Source organism: Bactrocera oleae, chromosome 2, assembly GCF_042242935.1.
Source record: "Bactrocera oleae isolate idBacOlea1 chromosome 2, idBacOlea1, whole genome shotgun sequence".
Classification (NCBI taxonomy): Eukaryota; Metazoa; Arthropoda; class Insecta; order Diptera; family Tephritidae; genus Bactrocera; species Bactrocera oleae.
Window position 1 is genome coordinate 5,938,210 of NC_091536.1, and position 22,402 is coordinate 5,960,611.

General features: G+C 32.0%; 1 protein-coding gene across 16 annotated transcripts in view; it reads right to left on the bottom strand.

Annotated features, from left to right (window-relative positions):
- The window catches only part of Tm1 (tropomyosin 1), a 45,167-nt gene extending 30,163 nt beyond the window's left edge, over positions 1-15,004 (bottom strand). For 3 of the 16 annotated variants that reach the window (XM_036373349.2, XM_014235898.3, XM_014235895.3), the window contains exons 1-3: positions 14,848-15,004; positions 7,468-7,621; positions 6,626-6,751 (exon numbers count right to left, since the gene is read on the bottom strand). In XM_036373349.2, coding sequence (XP_036229242.1) covers positions 6,626-6,751; positions 7,468-7,581 — 240 coding nt within the window. In that variant the 5' untranslated portion in view covers positions 7,582-7,621; positions 14,848-15,004. Of the gene's footprint in view, positions 1-122; positions 3,848-6,625; positions 6,752-7,467; positions 7,622-14,847 lie in introns of those variants that run through there. The other 13 variants (XM_014235893.3, XM_014235894.3, XM_036373345.2 and 10 more) reach the window with 12 other exon arrangements.
- Positions 15,005-22,402: the final 7,398 nt, after the last annotated feature.

Consider the following 22,402-nt stretch of genomic DNA (forward strand, 5'->3'; position numbering starts at 1 on the left):
TAAAATACTTGCACATGTTTGTAGGTACGCAAAAAATTGAGAAAGTGTGTTGATTAGTTATCAAATGCAATTCAAATTATTTCACACTTGACTACCTTACGGAGTCTCATGCTTTTAATTACCCGTTTAAGTTGCGTTTTCATGATGTTATGCAATTCGTTACGTATGATATTGAACTTCATCATGGTATCAGAGCTAAATATAGAACGACCAAATGCAAGTCCAGGATAGTCGGCGCAACGACCTTTATTACGACGCGCCTCACGCTCTGCAACAATTTCCGCGGCTTCGCTGGTACAACGTAATTTCGCCCACTCAGCTGCTTGCACATCCTCATCATCAATGGCGATACCTTCATCTGCCGCGGCATTTGCTTCGCCTGAACTAACTATAGTACCATCTGCATCGGAACAAACTGATGCACGTTTACTTTTATCCTTCCTTGTTTTTTTCTTTTTTTCTGAACGATCAAGTTTTTCACTTTTATCACGTTTAGATCTGATTTTTTGTGATTTCGGAGTCACACTTTCAGTTGCAGTATTACTGGTGGGCGTCTGTGCGCTTCCCACGCCTTCGTCAATCATACTGCTTTCGTCCGTGGGAGTTGGACTGTTGCTGCCCATCGACGTTGTTACTGAGTCGGTTAGAGGCAAGTTTAGCATTGACGATTTGGAAAGATGTAATTCCAATTCTTCATCTGGCTCATCGGTATATTGTGAATCTCCCATTGTGGAGGATACTGTTTCTACATCGCTTCCCCCACCAACGGACATGGAGCCGTCTTCTTGTACAGCCTGAGCGGCTTGACGTAAGTTGGAGAGAACACTTTGTGAATCCCCTCGATATAGTGCAGCGAGAATTTCCTGAACATTTGGACGGCGTGTGCCCGAAAAACGCGGATGATGCTGATGACCGCGTCGTCTATGTGAGGAAGGAACGACAGGTGACGTAGTAGTGGATGCAGATCCTGCACCACTTGTTGTGGATTGCATATCTGCATCGTCTACACTCTTATCTGTAGCTGACATATCTGATTGGCTCCAATCAGTACTCCAATCACTCTCGTAGTCGTCGTCGACGTCACCTTCGTAATAAATTTCCTCTGATTTTGCTCTTTCACTACAGCAATCGTAAGCTTTATTTATATGACAATTCCATGCGCAACAGGCATCTTCTTCGTCTTCACAGAAATACAGTAATTTATCCAAATAATTTAATTGTTCCTCGATTGAGTCCCAACGTGATGAGATAACAGACTCTGCATAGGATTCTTTCGATTTCACCGTACCAGCACGTTTATTGCCTATTTGTTGTTTACTTTTCTCCTGTTTTGATTTACAACTGCTATTACTACCTGCTCCTCCGCCACTGTGGGCATTTTTCACTAAATTTTGCAATTTTTTCTTTTGCTGTTTTTGTTGTTGCGATGGATGACACTTTTGCTGTTTCTTCTTTGTCGCTGTACAGCGACAGCTGTTCGAATGACTACAATTGTTATTGGTCTTCGTTTGACACTTGACGTCTTGCTGGCTTAAGGTTGCCACACCAGTACCACTACTATTAGTCGCTTGGCGGTGCTGCCAGTCGCACCCGCCACTTGTCAATAGGTGGCGGTGAGCACGTTTAATTTGCCTGATTTCGTGATGTACGCGCCGACGGCGAACATACAATAAGGGCGATTGCTGCCGCTGAACGTGTTGCTGTTGCTGCTGCTGTCGATTACGCAGTGTTTGTGGTCGCTGTTGAGTTGGTACGCTGCCAACTGCAGCTATCGTTGTTTTTGTTTTGTCGAAAGTGGGTGCTGTTTTCTGCTTCACTGTGGCAATATTAGGTTGTGCTAAATTCAGCTTTTGTGTTGTTGACGTTTTCGTCCTTGAGATTTTTTGATTATTCGCTGCACCTTTCAGAAGCAATATAGTAGTTTGCGATTTCGTTTTCGCTACCGAATTTTTGTTCAATGTATTTTTAATTTGTGCATTTGACTTATCGACACTACCACCACCTCCACCTTTTGCTTTAAGGTGATTTTTTGTTTGCGTTTTTTTACTATAACTCACTGTTTGCCATACGTTTGTATTTGTTTTATGTTCGCACAGTGTTCCTTGAACCATAATGAGTTTGCTCGTTGTAAGAGTATTTCGATTTGCGCACAAAAATCTCAAGCGGATAGTTCAATTTGAGTTTATAGGTGTTTTGCACTAACGTATATTAGAAAAGAAGGTGTTTTAGTATATAGAGTTTAACTGCTGTACTTGTTCTTGCAAATGGCAAACTAGAAATATGGTTTGTGTGATTGTAATTAATTATATATAGTGCACTGTCAAAATTCGAAATGTCAACGGCTGATAACGGCTTTTGTACACAACAAATGTTCCACTTCGTATTGTTCTTATTTAGTTTGTATGGAGTTTGTGCAGTTATCACTTCGATTTACATTTGTGCTTATTTGCAGTTGCTGATTTATCTTGTATATTTCAGTAATCTATTGAGCATATTTGTGTAATTTGTAGTGCATACACTTATTTCTATGATTTATTTATATTGATTAATGTATATTTTCCATTTCAAAGTTCATGCGTACATGCACTTTCTCTTTATCTCACAACTGCTGCATTGGCTTTTCTATTATTTGCCGATCAATATGGGCTTACATAGTTGCTTTTCAACAAATCATTTTTTGTCTAATCATGTTGATGTTTCTTTTGCTGTAAATGCACATATCGCATACATATGTATATTTTCACTATTTTTGAGTTACAATTACAATTGATGTTTACTATTTATATACATATGTGTGTACATGCATACACGAGAAGTACGCATAATCACACCACTATTTACTTACATATATATCTAGGTACATATGTATATATGTATTATCTATGATACTGACGTTCATATCACACCCGTTTACGTAGAGTTTTCGTGATTTGGTAATACTTGGTTAAATTTCATTTGTATGTATGTATGTATAACGCGTAAAATTATTCAATTACACATATACAAACATATTTAGGTTTCCGGTTGTATTTGAATTTGCGCTAATATTTGCAATGTTTAGTAAAAGCGCCGCGCTCCATTCACTCAGTTTTAAAATTTTAATTTGAATGTATTTGCTTTTTATATATTATTTTTTTTTTTGCAAATACGCCAATTTTAGTTGTTTTTTTGTTCAGTTCAGCTCTAAAATTTTATTTAACTCACATTAAATAAAAATAGAGTTTTCAGTTATAAATTATTACATGTAAGTAATTATTATTTTTATTTAAAAGCTGCTCCTTTCAAAACGCTGTCATACACATTTGTATAACTACTTAAAACACTCTTCAATTTAATTATGCGGCATTGTTGGCCTCACTTCTACGATGATTTAATTTCTGCTGTTGCTTCTTCTAACCATTGCTGTTGGCCGTTGCTTCAGCTTCTGCTCTATTGCCGTTCCCGTGGTTGCCGCTATGCGCGCTAGTTGTGGCACGTAATATATCTATTGCATATGGCTGTACGTATGTATGTATAAATTGTACATAACTTTGACCGTCATATACATATGTACGCCTAATTACTACTCCTGCTCCATATGATCATCACCGCATGCTCTACTGTCGGCACTCTCGGCATACACTCCTGCTTTTTGAGTGATATGAGCAATATGCTTGACTCACACAAAAACACCACCCCCTACTATGACTAGCCGGTTGCGAACGTTACACTCCCAGTGATCTAATAAATATGTGGTGAGGAAGAGTTGGCAAATGTGTGTACCTAGTATACATGTGCAGCCATATGTAATAATAGTAAAAATGTTAGCTAAACTTTCTAATAACTCGCTCCCACTATCTTTATCGTCTCTTACGAATTTTCCACTTGACTAGCCGGCTGCAGCACACTACAATTCGTGACCGTCGACCATCAACCCATCGACCCCACTGTGATCGTACAGTAAAATTAACGGTGCGCACGCCCGCCCTATACATATATTTTAGCCATGTATTTTGACACTTGTATATGTGCTCCACTTTCTCTCAGTCGAGGTCGCCGTCAAAGAGAGTCAACGCCAAATCATTGCTCTGTGTCATCGTGCGAGTATTTTCATATGGAACTATTTTATATCGCTATACATATTCATATATACATGTACATGCATTGTATATACATATATATGTGCATACATATGTACGTATATATATTTCAAATAACATTGTGTGTTTATTCAGCGAACAGTGTTATTATATGTACAAAGTATGTAGTTTTTCCTATAGCGTTCCATTAGTCAGTTTTGTTGTTGCGCTTATGCATTCGTCACCATGCATATATATGCATATGTATTGTACATATATGTATGTCTCGAAATTAAATATGTTTGTACAGGCGCACCGGTATGTAGTCATTTTATATTTTTGTTTTGAAAAATGTTTCTTTTTTTCTTTTAATTAACCACATTTTAAAATGTTATCTACGCTTTGTAATTTTCTATACAAGCTACAGGCATAAACCCAATAATTTTTGGTAAGCCAGAAAAAAGTTGAATTTGGTTATACAATTACACACATGTAATACATATTTACACGTATTTGTATTTGAGTGATGATATATTAGATAACAATTAAGTTTGTTAACATCTTACGTGCCGTTAGAAAAAAAGCATGTGCGCGTATACTACGTGAAAACATGTACAATGTATGTATAATATATGTAAGTATATTGTAGTTCCTCTATTCAAAACATATGCGCCGCAAATTTAAAAACTGTTTTGGCAAAAATTTGCTCATCTCAAAATAATATTTAATTCCAGCGTAGATTTTAATTAAAGTATTCGAATGTTTATATTAAATTTTCTCCAATTCCAAAGTTTATTATATTTTTATATTTTCCAATATACATACATATACTTATTTAAAAATCTAAATTTTCAATTTGGCAAATTTTTGCAAACTATAAAATAAATAAACAACTTGCTTTGAGTATCTTAAGAAACCAACAACAAAATGCTGTACTCTACTCTCTGAGTAGCGTTATTCGATATTTTGAAATTCAGCTAAAATCCCACTGCTTTAAACTCTTTCCGCCGTATTTGGAAATGGGCGGTACTCTTTTTTAATTTGCTTATTATATATATACATACACCTTTACACATATGCATATGTGTGTTTTGTACACACACAATTTTATTTGTGCATGTGTGTGAATTTTCTGAATTTTCTACAAATTACCGATGAGACTTTGATTTTAAAAATAGATCAACGGAAACTGAGCAAAGAGCCATTTGTGCAGTTGGCAACGCAAGCAAGAACGTCGCTGCCAGACAACTTTAGCTAATTTGAAAAATGCACGGTATTTACTGTCAGCGAATGTTATGTTAGCGCTGTTATGTTAATTTATCGCCGTTGGTCGTTTGTTCTTATAACAGTGGCGCACTCTTTGCAAATACATATGTACATAAATCATGCTAACCGATTTGAATGTATAATGTGTGTGAGACCTGTGTTTTTTTACGGTTTGGTATATTGACAGGTGCCTTTGCGGTAAGACAGGCTAGTTAATGCCTCGATTCTCGATAATAATCCCTTGTAAACGTAACTGGCTCTAGAAAAACATTTTTATATATATAAGAACAGTGCTTAAAGCACTTTTTCATTTTAAATAAACACCCCTACTTAAGCACATTGGAGATTATGGATTAAAAGATATAGTATTTAGTGAATATATATTTTCGTTAAATTTTTCCCTCATTTCATTGATTATTTGAGTATTTCTTATAGATCTACATATGTATGTATATTTAATAGATGTGAAAAATATATCACGAATATGTTACAATTATATAATATATAACATAAAATAATATACGTAAATCTATCTTAAATTCTTAAATTAAAAGCTTTATATATTGAAAAAAATTCTGAGAAAACACTACTTTCAAAAAAAGTTTTTTATTCAAATAGTTATGAAAAAAAAAATTCCTATATCATTAACGTCCTTACTTTTTTTTTGTAATTCTAAAATTTATTTTGGATGAGATAAAAAATTTAAAACTGGAAAATTTACATTGAAAAAGTTACACAATCTTTTTTCAAGGTGAGATAATTTTTTTTATGAAAATGATAAAATTGAAGCTTTCACATGTAAAACTTTTGAAGTTGGTCAATTTTTTTTATTTATTTTTTGATAAGTTTTAATTATATATATACCTATATATTATAGTTGAATATATCATCCATTTAAATATGTGAAACAAGGTGCAATTTTTCAAAATGCTGTGATTTTAAACCATGAGAGCTACTCTTTCTTGCTAGAAGTTGGCATCATTTGAGATTTGGTAAGAGCCATTACTTTGCGGATTCGACCAAAAACCACATAATAGATAGTCACAAAACTCGAAAAATTGTCTTGCTACGTTTCTCCTGAAATTTACCTACACTCGTTTATTAAACACGTGAGGTTTGTAAGGGGAGGACAGTCTCTTGTAAACAAGTTAAAAATCAGTTCCTTCAATTTTTTTTTACTGTTTTGTCTGTCTGCATATATGACGCTAATATAAAATACTCGAATCCATTGCTTTTTTAATAACTTTCGTATCTATATGTATTTACAACTACAATAGTAAATTGAAAAACGACAGACTTACATTCTGTAGAGCCTTGTTCTTCTCTTCCAATTTGCCTGTGACAAGTGTGAGAGCTTCTTGTGTCTGATCCAATTCGTTTTCAACAGTCTGGATTTTCTTTTGCAATTGACGTGCCTCTTCCTCAGCCTACGCAAGTATAATAAATAAAAAAAATAATTATTATTTTTATAATATAATAATAATAATAACATATGTATTTTTCTTATTAAATGTATTTTATGTATATACATATTTTTTTTTGTTTATTAATTTTTTTAAATAACGTTTTATTTATTTTTGTTTAGTTTTATTTTATTTATTTTTTTTTGATATGCCATTTTTTTCGTACTCCAAATCATATTTAATAGGTTAACTTACAGAAAGTGTTAAACAATGAAATTTCATTTTGAGTGTATTGGGGATTCATGAGATATTTTTTTTACAGTACTCGTACATTATAACGGTACTGATCAATCTTATTTAATTCATTATTCATGCAGAGATATTTAATCTTTATGCATTGTTGACGCAGCAGACACCTGCGTGAAACCGCCACTAATTAAATGTTCATATTAAACAAAAGAAGAAAAAAGAAATAACTCGCAATAAACAATTTCAACGTACAAACAGCAGACATTTGTAATTGAAGTGTAAAAACTCTGAGTTTTTTGCAATTGAATGAAGAAATTAAAAATGCACGCTGTTCAATTAAGCCGTTTGAATGATTATAACTGTTTTGCTGATTGTTGGTTAGCTTATCAAACAGCTGTAATTTGCTTATACATATATATGTACATATGCATATGTATATACTTGTAGTATATAAGTATTTGTGTATACTCGTACTATGTGTAATTACAAACCTTTTCGGCGCGAGTATTGGCATCGCGTGCTTGCTGTTCGCAGACAAGAGCACGTTCCAATGCTCCGTCCTTGTCGATTTTCATCGCTTGCATCTTCTTCTTGATGGCATCCATGGTGGCTGGGTTTTGTGTTTGCTCTGTTTACTCGAAGAAACTGAAATTGGCACATATGAAATGAAAAGTTAAGTGATTTACTTAATAAATTACACACATACACATTGAAGTCTGTAATTAAGCACAAAATTTTTGCATAAATAATAAATAATAAGTATTTGAGAGCACAGTTGTGTTGCATGTGTCGGAGCTTCTAAATTTTAAGAAACACCAATCAAGAGGATTTTGAAAATCTCTATCACCCACACTATAAAAATTATCGTGGAAAAAGTTGTATTACAAAAAAAGGTTTCTATGTTCTAAAAAAGCTTTTTTTTTAGAAAAAATCAAAATCGCCGTGCTCAAATCAAAAGTTTTGTAAACCCATCAAGCATATGAAAACGGAATACATTTCACGAATTCGTTGTGAAGGTAGCCCTCTTCTAATTTTCACAATGAAATCACTATCAAAAAGATAATCAAACCTTTGACTACCATTTAATTATTCACTTGATCTTCTACTTACAGGACAGCCCAAATAAGATCCCATTTATTACTCGTGAATGCGTAAATGCAGATCACTTTGACGAGGCTGCGAGTTTTATTTTAAGATCGAATTGATGAAAGTTCGATCCAAAGAAAACAATTTAATCAAGACTGAATGGAACATATGAAGGGAAAGAGTAGTGATAGTTTTTGCGTGGATCGAATTAATTCAGCCATACAAACTATTCTTGAAGGATTCACAGCAAGAGATTATCTCAACATGAAAGCCTGCCGTCGATCACTGTTGAAGTTTTTAATAAACAGAATGACAAAATCTACGCAAAAACTTTAATTTATTTGAAAAAGGTGTTAAAATTGGTACAAAAATGTACCAGCAGGATGTTGTAGAAGGCGTAATAAAGCAGTAAAGCAATACTCTCTTCAATGGAGGGCATTGGATGTTCCAAACAAGATTATGCTCCAGCACACAAGATAAAGACCACCCAGTAATGGCTTAAATATTCTTGGTTTCATAGCTGCAGATGATTAGACACCTGGATGTCCAAATTTTTAAAGGACTAAGTATGATTTTACAATTTTAAAACTGTCATCTTTCGCTTATAAATTCTTTTATACTCGATGATCAAACTTTCTAGGGCAGGATTCGACTGATTTGGGTAGTCACACATGCAGTGTTGTCAAATTGGACAAGAAAGCTATCCAAAATCTGTCACATACATGTATTGTGCGTATGTACTTAAATCGTTTGTAATTAATATTAAAGTATCATAATATTTATTACACACTTTTGATTACACAACCGTTATTAATTGGTCTCTTAAAATTTCATTATTTACAAGAAAGTAAGAAAACGTCGAACTTGCTCTAATTTTATTAACAGATGACAGTACTCACACATGTACATAAATAGTTGCGTTCTACTTCAATAGACTACGGCGTTACCCCAAACCCAAAAGTGTAGACCATAAAATTACATTTTAGATGAGGGTTCCGAGTGCGTGCCCAGCATGCTAACGTTGAACGCCGGCTTTTACCCAGCCATAAATAGATGTAGGTGAATAAATGGAAAGATATTTTAGTGGAGACAAGTGACATTTTGCATTTTGATAACTTACATATACATATGTATGTATGTGTTAAGAAAACTTTAAAAATAAAATTTTGCGATTTTTTCTACCATTCATTACAGCCGGTTGATAAAAAAAATGAACATACGTATGTATATATTAGTATGCATGTATACCGCTAATTCTTGCAGAGCACACTTTCGAGATGTGGGTGAAACCGTAAGGTTTTATTTAATCACGTTGTAATCAATTCCAAGCACATAGAGCTAAGCACACGCACACAATATACAAGTATTATAATAAAAGGCAAAATATGGAGTGACGCATGACGAGTGACGACGACGCTGTGGCAAAATAAATAAATCTTGGTCATTGGAGCTGTTCACTGATTTACGGACGAATTTTTCTTTACGGTCGAAATAAAAATAAAAGCAGAAGTAATACGAATGCGTCAAACATTTGATGTATATACCATATATATGTATATATGTATATTCGTATGCCGGTTTTTGTTGTAGAATGCATTTGACTTTTTACCTGAGAAATTGAGTTGTATGCAAAATACGTAACGAAAAATAAATTCCATGCATACTGCAAGCATACATACGTACACAAATGCATATGTAAGCATACATATAAGCATGTACATAAGTATAAATATATATGTGCATATATATATATATATTTCTTTTTTATCGTATGTGATATACGAGCGTTTCCATTGACATTATAAAGTATAAGGCATTCCAAAAGCCTGACTCAGATTGAGCTCTGTCAGCGAAGGCGGCTTGTACCGATGACCCGGCCGCTACACACTCGCGCATACATTTAAACGCTTTCCTGGTCAGCTGTTACCGTTTGTTTACATTGCAGCGGCTCAACGAATATGCCCAATATATATGTACATATATGTGTAATTATTTTTTATATTTTGCACTTGAAGTTGTTTTCTTGAAATTAGCAAAGCGGGTCCATCAGCGTTTTGCGTAAGTACATTCATATGTTTTTTGTTTGTATGCATGTACATTAAGGTTGTTGTTGAATGTTTTTTATTCGCATGGTACTTTAAAAAATTGGTTGACAGACACCTCTAAGAAGGGCTCTCCAAGTATGAGCTCTTAATTGTAACGGGAAAGTCCTCCATCTAACGGTTTTCCATTTTATCTTATTACATGTCAGATAGAAAACTTCATATCTCGCTTCGAACAACTTGAAAAAATATTTTGTTTCATAGGTTTTGAAGGAAATTTTATGCTGTACAAAACGGTCTCTTACGTAACCTAACCGTTTAAATATATTAACGGTTGAACTATGACTAGTTTAAAGCCAATTTTTTTTTTTTGTTTGAATTTCATAACCCAATGACAAAAAAAAACCTTTTAAATTGCAAAGCTCATCGTTTTGTAGGAAATTTACTGCTCAAGCAAAATTGGTCTCTTTTTTTGTTTTTTGTGTTCTTCTTTCATAGGCATTGATGTTTAACGATGAATGAAAATAAACGCTTAACTTAATCGAAAAATTATACACATACCATATTTGTAGAGCAGAAAATGCCCTACAAAACTATGAGCTTTGTAAGTAGTTTAAAATGGTATTTTTTCATTGAGTTATAAAATTCATAAGAAACCAACAAATTTCCCTTAAAATAGTCAAACTTCAACCGTTAATATATTTTATACGGTTATGTTAAAAACCCGTAAGAGACCATTTTGTAGAGCATTCCACGAGATATTTTTTTAAGTAGTTGGAAGCGAGATATGAACCCAGCCTAATGTACATATGTATATGTGAAAAATATTAATTCGGCATCTTTTTTGATAAATATCAGTTTTAGGTTAATTTGTTATGAGAACAGTTTGGACTAATAGATGAGTATTTGTTTGAAAATTGAAATTCGATGCATGATAAATTATATCTTTATGCCAAAGTTCATAGCAAATCATATTAAATATTTGTTCAAAATTTTAGTAGAGTGTTGTATTAGTTATCGTTTACATATATACATATGTATATCAAATTTCATGGCGAAAACAACCGCTTTGAGAGCTTTTTGTGCCATAAGAGCTTTTAAAAGAGCTTTTGTGTAAAATATGTAGAACTTAAATTGTGCTTAAAACGTTCAAGCTACTCACATATATACAATAACAATGTCTTTAATTTATTATTGCTGTATTACAAATACACATACATATGCATTTTAATATACGCACGCTGATCGTCAGTTGCACTTGGTCAGCAAGGTGACAACAGCAAGGTGTAAGCATTCCAGAAATGCTGATTCAAGTACATATTCATAAAAATAATTTTTTTATATGTATCATATAATATTTAGATTACATACTTATATATATTCAATTATGAAACTGACACATATTATACGTTTATCAATTATTTGCAAGCATTTACGTTTCGGTCACAGAGTTTCGAGTGCAGAATGCTTACATGGAAAAATTGTATTTCTTTTAAAACCTTTTTTTATTCATAAAGATAAAAATATAAACATATATGTACATACATATGTATGTATATATTATACAATATATTTGTATATATACAAATGTATATTGTATTCTCTTTTTATTCATTAGACATCAGTGGATATATATTTTTACTGTGCTATTTTTACTATGTACTCGTATATAGCATACAATTAGGCGCTTAAGCCAAACTCAACTATTTGTGTTTGTTGAGGGTTTCAATTAACCATAGATAATATTTACCGCCTATTTTGAGAAGGTTTGTTACAACAAACTTTTTAAAACAAATATAACTGCTGTAGTACAAACTTAGCTACCAACAGGGTGATTTATTGGAAGGCTTTTCATAACATTAATATAAGATGCACTTGGGGTTTGAAATTGCTCGAATTTTGGAAAACAAAAATGTACAATGTTTTTAATTTTTTTACATACGCGTCCATGTTTCTAGAGCATGTAAAAAACTAAGTAGTAATCGTTTGAAAGAATAGTTAAAAAAAAAGTTAATGTCCACAATGCAATATAACAACGATAAGGCTTATATGGGCTAAAGTAAGTTATTTTATATTCAAAAAATGTGAAAAACACACTGAGATCAAAAAAATATGTTACACATTAAGAATATTGAATCAAATACCTTTATGGTTATATTAAATTATAGTGAATATTTTAATTTTAGATGCTTGAAAACAGAAGTGTAAATTGGTTTTCTGCAATATATTTTCAAAAATGTGCTGCTTCTGGCAGTTTGCTGAGTTTTTTCAATATTTTTAAATTAAATACTTATATCAATGAAATTATCTGTATATACTATATCGAATTACAAAAATGTCATTAGAGGTCATATGTGTATATACACAAATATATGCTTACAAAATTTTATACGAAAGAATATTATTTTTTTAACTATTTTTATATATACAAAAGTTAACAATAGTAAACGTTAGAAGAAAAGTCAAAAGGAGTTATTATTGTAATATATCAATTTGGTTATAAAAGCGCATAAATTTGACGTTAACGATTTAACAAAAATAAAATTAAAGTTGATATGAACACCACAAGCAGGGTTGCTTTTTAATGCCAAAATTTAAAATTATGCTAAAAATAAATGCTCGAAAATGTTCAACGGTTTTCAACGAAATGGTCAAAATTTCGGAAAGCCGAATATATTTCTATGAGCTTTATGCTCATAAACAACGATAATTTATAGGTGAAGCAGTGTGTGTATTCACACTCACATTTGGAAACATCCAAATATACACACACATCCGCCAACGCCAGCAGGCAGCTGTTTAGTGTCAGAATGTTGCTAATCACCAAAATACAACAACAACACGATCATTTAATGCTCGGCTATGTGTGCATGTGTTGGTGGCAAGTGCTTCTTTTCTTTTTTGGTGTAATTTTAAAGCTTTCCCCCATTTAGTTCTTCTTAGGTACACATACACATACATACATGCCAATGTGCTTGCGATCCTCGCACAGCTTTCGAGGGAAGCAAAATCAAATATAGAACATTGCTGAATGCCAGAGCGAATAGTCGTTGGCCATTGGCTGAATGCCACAGTTAGGATCGAATTACATAGCTATAAGCCATGTGCTGCATAGATTTTTAGATAAACAAAGTACAGGTGTATGTATGTGTGGCAATCAAATTGATGCAATACTTAGGAATGTCCATGCCACTGAGGAGTTGCCACTGTGTGCAAATAAGGCGAGAGCCGTTAATGTGAATTTTGCACATAGGAATTCGAGTATGCTTAAGTAGAAATATATAAACATACATATGTATGTATATTTATGTGTATGTAGCTTTCAGAATTGAGTGGGTGCTTTGGAAGTATTTTATCTATGATTAGTATAGTTTTTATAATTTTACGATAAAATTCCTTTGGAAATTCGTATGTTTTGAAGTAGATAGAAATTTATAAGAAATACATATTTTTAGCCTCCATCGTATAATGTATAATATGTTATAAAGTATCATTTATGCATCTTTTCTTCTTAATATTTTTTTTTTGTTTTATTTTTGTTTGTCTTTATCATAGTTTTCCTAATTTTTATTTTGCAAGCGCTTGCAATTCTAAACGCCTTTTGTGGTTTACTGCTGCTGTGGATACCACTCACACACATACCCACGTACATAAGTACATATTTATACTGTTGTTATATGGCAACAATTGTTTGCATAGCGGTTACTCTATTGCATATTTCTTTGACAACAACTTTCGATCTCAAAATAATGTATAAATACTTAATAAACAGAATTTAAATATTTCATTTATATATTTCTACACACATATTAAGTGATACATGATTGATTTGATTAAAAGAATTTAAAGAGATTCATACAAAAAAATGAAAAACGTTGTTCGCAAAAAATAATGATTTAATATTGAAAAAAAATCTTATTAAAAATATTTTAAATATAATTAATGTATATAAGTATGAATTATAAAATAACTTTTTTTAATAAAAAAAATTTAAAAAAAAAATTTATTTGAAATTTCTGTTGAAATATGCTTTTCTTTAAGTTCAGTTCTCTCAAAATTATAACCTTAAAAAACTCCCTTTTATTTATATTTGTACATCGATAGTGGTTTCATTATATGTAGTGGTACCTCTAAACATTTTTATTTATATTTTTTTTTATAAAATAAAAAATAGTAATTTCTTTACTTTTTGTTTAAAAACATCGAAACTTTTTTTTAAATTGTAGAAAAACCGCCCTTACAACATCAATACCACCCTAAATTTCATAACTACATTCAAGAAAGTCTCCTAAATTAAAAAAAAAAATTACATAACACTATCTTTAGAATTTTCATTTTGCGAGTCTTCAAATATTAACGGTAATACTATTTTTTAAAATTTACTTAGTAATAATAAGCATTTGTTAGCTTAAATACACATTTAAATTAAATATTATTAGTTAAGAAAAAATTTTTTTTCATTAAAATTAAGGCACTTTCATACAAAAAATTATCTCGAAAGAACGCTGACAACTGCTTCACAGTATTCGTGTTGAAAATATTCAACTTTTAACCCACTTTTATCACCAACACTACACAACACAAACAACTTGCGCTCGCTTAGTTAGTAATTTCAAAGAAAATAACAGTTTATCAGTTATATAATACTCCTTTTCTTTGTAATTAATTGATTTACTTTACTTTAGAACACAACACACTGAGTCAGAGCGACAATCAACAGTTAGTCAATTGGTCAGTACTTACAATATAATATTATCGGAGTTATCCGCGACTTGAACGGATTGTGATGTTCAACTGAAAATTTTGTGAAAACACTTTAGCTGTTCTGCTTGAATCTGTTCAAAACGAAATGTTACTGCCACCGCGACGGCCCAATTGCATTGGTATTGGTTTTGTTCAAAATGCGATTGTGTGCGTACCTTCGATCGTTAAGTGCGGTATGTGGCGCACATATATACATATGTATGTACGTGTTTGTATGTGTGTGAGCGTACATTGCGCGCAAGGCTGTGGCGGTATTTGCTGTTCTTGCTTTTAATTTGAACGCTTTTGGTGGCACCAAACCAATGCCGGAGCCACAGCAACAGAGGCCGCAGCCGGCGCACTGAAACATTTGCACGATCAGCGAAAGAAACCAAAAAACGCACAAACATGCATACATACATATGTGCACACATGCATACATACATGTGTACGTAAATATGTTCTTAAATATATATATCGACAAACTTCAGCAATACAACCATGCCATAATATCAACGAAACACTCTGACTGCAAACGTAGTGTTGTTGTTGTTTTTCGTTTTTATTTTTATAAGAAATTTTATTTTTGTTTTATATGCTAGCTGTAAGTATAAAGTGCGAGCGCTATTTTATATAAATTTTATATGCTCGTTATGCATATTGCATATACAAATACATACACGGGAGGACAGGACAGCTTTGCGATGCTCAATGCGCGCCAAGTGGGCGGAAAAGGAGGCAACGCCGTGCTGTGCCGATTAACTCATACATATAAGTAAATATGTCAGCATGTACATACATATAATTGTAACTGCATCTATGCGGCGTCATGTGGTCCTTGGCATTTTTCCGCAAACGCTTTCTGTAAGTAAGTAAAATTTCAAAGCAAACAAGTCTCCAAGAATTTTTTATAAATATATGCACTTACATATGTCCGCAAAATATATATTTATATATATATGTACATATTATGAAATACAAATTTATTGTATATTATTATTAACATGCATACAAATACATATGCATACATTCCCTGTACCTGTTTGTTTATGAATTTTCGTAAAATTGAAATTTTATTTCCACACGAAAAATCGACTTTCGTCATTTTTTCAACCCACTCACCAATTTTACCACCATCTCAGTTTACCGGGCATCCTCAATCGTTTTGTTGTAGTGGTTAATATCATTGTATTGGTTACCTTTGCCAGTGTATTTGCGTGTGTATTGGAGCATTTGCTCGGTCTGGCATTTTTGGGCCTCTCCGGTGAAAGATATGTTTTCAGAAAATTTCCCTACTTTTCTCTCATTTGATTTTTTATTTTTTTTATTTTATTATTTCTGATACATTTTCTGATGTATTTTCACATATTTCCATTCTAGCGTAAGAAACGAAAAATATCTCGCTCGCCTGTATTAGCCCGTATTTTTAGTCGTTGTCTCTTATTATTAGCTTTTTTGTTGTTTTTGCTATTTTGTAGATTGCGAAAGCTACACGTATAATTTGTTGTATTTCTATTTATTAATATACAGAAACTGAAAAAAATTAATATCGAGAAAAACAAATAGTTTTTAGATAATTTGGAACATATTACGCGCAAAAGCCAAAAAAAAACTGCTACAATTTCAAATAAAAGATTAAACGTTTATAACCAGCTTTTACAATTTTATTTAATTTTTTATTTATTTATGACTGTTATAAGTGGGACTTAGTAGCTGGCAGAAAAGTAATATTATTTAATTTCTAATCATTTTTAAATTTTTAGTTCGACAGCTTTATAAAACAAAACACATTATTTGTTGTTGCTTGATCTATTGTTGTAATATAATAAATTTTGAAAATATTTTCTGGAATGCTGTATACAGGTTGGTTAAAAAGCTTTGCGCTCGAATTAAAAAAATACTGTTTTTGGTACGAAATACATAAATTTTTTTATTCAATATAATCTTCCTTTATTTTAATACATTTATTCCAATGATCCTCTTATAATTTTATGCCATCGCTATAATGACTTTTCAGAAGCTCTGCCCGTCTACAACTGCTATAGCTTCTTCATTCGATGAAAAATGCTTTCCACGAAGGAATTCTTTCAGGTTTCTGAAGAGGTAGTAGTCACTGGGAGCCAAATCTGCTGAATACGGTGAATGCTTAGGTAATTCGTACTTTCATTCGTTAAATTTTGTCATTGTTACAACACCTTTGTGAGCGTGCATTGTGTTGATGAAAAATTATTTTTTGATGCTGCAAACCAGGTCTCTTCTCATGAATTTTTTAATCCCGTTGATCCAAAAAGCTGCAATAATATTCATAGTTTATTGTTTTACCTTTCTGCAGATAATCAATCAACAAAACTGTTTTTGCGTCCCAAAAAACTGATGCCATAACCTTCTTTGCTGTCGTTGTAACTTCAACTGCTTTGGAGCTGAACAACTAGCTTCCGTCCACTGTAAAATTCTTGTTTCAATTTCAGATTATGGTGGTAGATCCAAGTCTCATCCATAGTTATAAAACGACGCAAGATATCGGTTTTAGTTTACTTAAAACGCTTCAAATAATGCTGACAAATTTGTCTTCGACCCAGTTTTAGTCGACTTGTGAACGTGTGCGGCACTAACTTTCAAAACAGATATTTCATATGTAACTCTCCATGTAAAATATGAAGTACTCATTCGTCTGAGATTCCTATGACATTAGCAATTTCACGCTTAGTCACTAACAAATATTATGAACTTGCTCCATGATTTCTTATGTGGTTGCGGTTTTTGGTCGCCTTTCGCGTGGATCGTCTTTCAATTCACCAGCCCAAAATTCAACGGTGCGTTTTGAAGGTGAGGACTCCTTATACACTTTTAACAATTCCTCATAAATTTCCTTTGCTTTTAAACTTTTCAAAACAAAGAATATAATCACTGCGCGATATTAAATTTTTTTCCATATGAAAAAAATACTCTGACATGTCAACTTCAAATAAAAACAAAGAACTAATTGACAGAATGACTTGTAACTTTGCATATGTTCCCACGACAGACGTACCAACTTGAAAGAAAAAAAAATTTGGAGCTAGTAGTGCTTTTTCTTGGTGAGACCAACCAACTTTTCAACCCATCTGTATAAGTCCATTTCGCTTACGTAAACCAAAACGGCACCGTTTTTTATTTATTTATTATACATAAGATACTTGCCAATATCGTCTTATAAGTGAAATTATATTTAGACTTTCCAAAATCATGTCGATATTTTTAAACCCGATCTATTTTACGACATCAAATGAGCTGAAAGACTGCCACACTATTTTATTCGGCTTTGGTCGTTGAGCCCATCTTTTCTTGTAATGCAAGTAGCACTTAATAAATTCCTATAATTTCTTACAATTATTCATTCCAAAAATTTTACTTATTTTGTTCTATTGCACAGATTATTTAAAACTTAAGATCGGTAATTATCTGATCAACTATTTGTCATGAGAGCTCTGAATGTTATTAATATAAGCTTAAGGAGTCTTACACTGGGCTTTGATCTGTTCAAATCTTTTTTAAGTCTTTTTATTCTAAGTATATTGCTTTCATATATTTCATGCTTTCATCTAGAATTAATTTCTTTAAACAGATTCCTTATAAAATATAGAATAATACTAAATATTACAAGTAGTATGAGTAGGCTGTAGCGAATATATGGTGTTGATACAAAGTAAATTCATATTGAGAATAACCTGCTTTAGATATCTCACTCTCATTTTACCTTTGATGGGTCTTTTTCGGTTAGATATGACTATATTTAGTGGCCCCAATTTACCTATTTCTCATATATCTCAATGTACTTCGAGGTCATTATAGGCGAGTTTGTGTTAGTTTGCGAGTGATAAAATGCTAAGAGCGTTAAGTTCTTATCAAAAGATAAGATAAGAAGAATATTTATTCAGTTTTTCTAAAACCTTATAAAAGAACTTTACCATTTCGTATTGTCACATTCTATATCAAGTTTGATGCCTCTAACATTATTTGTCGCTGTTTTCAAAAATTTTACCTGCGTATAGACAGACACACGTTTTATATTTTTATTTTGAGCATTAACATATTCTATTATAATCTTTTTTTTGGATAAATTGGAATTACCGATTATTAATCAAATTTATTCGAATATTTAATAGGAACAACCGAAAATTATTTGAAAATATGTAAATTCATTTCATATCAGGTCAAAAAAAAAGAATTGCTCTTTAATAAATCGAGACCTGGTTAGATAGATTCATCTAAGTATTTTATCACTATTTCGTTATGGTCACGTGACCGCTGTTGGTTCTAACATTCATTAATTAATGCATATCAGAAATATTTTTTAAAATTTATAATTTATTCAAGATAATATATTAATATGGAATTGTATGGTATTTATATGTAGAAGCTTTTATTAAAAGTAATGCAAGTACATATTTAAAAACATTTAAAAAATCGAGAATGTCCGAAATTGGCAACTTAACAATCATTATACTCATACGAATATATGTCTGTATAATAGAGCGGGTCGATGGCATAAAAATCGGGTTTTTGGCCCCCTGTAAATCAAACCGCTCTAATGTATATTTTAACATAGACTTTTAACCAATTATAAACAGAAACATTTCTCTATTCTATCATTGCACACTCTCACATTCATTGATATCCAATACATATTTCGTTTCCAAAAATAATTTTTGTTTGCATTAATTTGCTCGCGAGATTTCTCAACCTTGGCGCTTGCCATAGGATTACTTACGTGTGTTTATCATAATTTCAAATAAAGATTATTGATCAGCACTCTTTCACATGTGAGCACAAACCCACAAATGGAACAAAAGCAAGCAAACTAAGAACACTTGTTCTATGAAAATATGAAAAATAATTTGAAAAAGCAATACTAGTCGAGAAAATCACTTCCATAAATGGTGAAAATTGACGCTAGCCCAAAATGCTTTGGCCAATTACGAGGCATTAAAGACCATAAAGTTGTTGCCTCCGTTGATAATTTCAACAACTACTTACTCTACAAACTTTGCGAGTCAATATTGTAGAACACACATGTACGCATACAAACATATGTATAAGCATGCTCCTATAACGAAAAAACATCAAGTCTGTCTAAAAATAATTAAATAGTGTACAAATTGTGTAGTTTTTGTTATTGTTAAGTGTATGAGTATATTGGAGCAGAGTGGCGGAAAACGGGAATGAAGCCGGCAATAACACATAGTGACGGTGGCAACGACTAGCATAAGCATTGATGAAATATGACGAACCTCTTAATAGAAAACCCAACAAACACACCGAAGGATATAAGCTATTGAATAGCTTCTATCGCGGGCTTTGAGCGCGGGGACTGAAACAAGAAATTCCGTAACGGAAATGAACCTAACACGATTACAAAGTATGCACGAAATGTTTGCACACTTTTAGGCGTATTTTCGCATATCTCAAGCGGAACAAATCAATTGAAGAGACAGCAGGGTAATTCAAAAAGAATATTTAAGATACCATTTTGTTAATGGCAAATAAAAATATGGAATATAATAAAAATAAATTATTTAATAATTAGTATCTCCTTTGAATTAAACAATAAAATAAGTTATGTATTTCCGCCGGATTCTCAATGGTAATGAATTTCCTCTTATCTCGGCTGCCGATTTCAACATCAACTTGGCTGATATAATTAGAGCGATTGACAACATTTCTTTCGGAAAAAATGAAGAATGATCCACAAGAGTCCACAACAATATATTGGACAACCATTGACGCGGTATTTTCCAGATATTTGTCGGATATGAACTCTCAATTTTATGTTTCTTGTTTAAGTTACCATAAACCTAAAAGTATAGCTTTAATGATTGAAATTCCTTCAATAATCTACATGTATTGTAAGCAAAAAACATATTTTAAACAATATTAACTTCTCATTTATTCAATAAAAGAAAATAATTTGTTTTCTTATCGGTCACCACACATTTAAAAAGTGTAACTTTAATTAATATTAAAGAAAAAAAACACTACTGCATTAAAAATAAATAAATAATCAGTCCCCGATTGCCACACGTATTTTATATAATATTATAAATATTTTACTTCAACTAACGATTGTTTGCTACATCAATAAGAGTGCTAAATATGTATATGATTAGACTGAGAAGCTCGAAATTGGCTGTATCCAGAAAAAGGTCATGGCCAGGGCACTGTGCTATTTATCGATGCAACCAATTAAATTATAATAAATTTTGAAAAGGGGTTAACACAACGGTGTACGTTGTTAAGCAAAAATTTAAAGATAAATCGAAAAATAGCTAATACTGCCCCAATATTGTATAATGAGGTTAAATAATATAGCTATATTAATATTAGGCCCACTTTAGTATTATATTTTACAAACCACCCACATTTATCTTATGGAAATTGGTTGCACCGAAGAATAATACCCTTCCAAATAAAAAAAATTTTCCATACAAGAGAGAAAAAGGCGTTTGCAAAGTTTCAGATCGGTAACTCAAAAACTGAGGAACTAATTCGCATATATTCAGACGGACATGGCTAAATCGGCTCAGCTCGTCACGCTGATCGTTTATTATATACCATATGTATACCATATAATTTATAGGGTCTCCGACGTTTCCTTCAGGATGTTACAAACTTCGTGGCAAGATTTAATATATGTATACCCAATATTTTATGGCAACTACTTATGTATGTACATATGTAAAAATATTACCCTTAACATGAGATATGATTAAAATCGGTCAACAACTCTATTTTATACCAAAAATTAATCCCGGCAAAAATTAAATTAACATTTTCTTCCTCTTATAAGCTTGATTTACAAAATTTTAAAATAGTTTTACTCCCACAATCGATTTTCTTGTAACTATGAACAGCACGCTGCTTATGAATTACTGGGTTACTGTTATTACACACGATTTTTGTCATGAAACAATAATTTATTGAACGTTCGTTGTTTTTTCATACAGACATACATATGTATGTACATTTATTTATTGAAGTTTTGCAATTGTAAATCTCTCAAGCAAACGAATGTTGTCGTTGCAAAAAGGAAATCTAACTTTGAACTACTTTTGCCTATATGTCCAAAAGTAGCGGTCAAGGTGAACTCCTTTGTTAAGTTGGTTTGTCCTTTAGTGGACTCTAGCACATAATGTTATAACACGTAGATGAAGAAATAAAATAAATAAAAAAGGTTTTTGTGAACTTAGCAAGAGGAGCAAAATAACTCATACATACATACGTATATAAGTATAAATACTTCTATTGAGAATTAAAAAAATTTCAAATTGTTGGTAAACGAACAAAACATCCAGATCTACATAGATAGATCAGAGTAAATAACTTTTGAAAGCAAAAAAATCACAGTAGGATGAAACCCATTGAAAAGATAAATAACTAAAGATAGGGGAGTGCTTGAATTTTTAAGGGTTAAAACGGTTTATCTCGATTTCTAGCAAAACAACGAGTCCTAAGAAAAAATGTTATGGCTAATAAAAAAATCACACCTTCACATAACCTGCAAACTCAAGTGAAAATT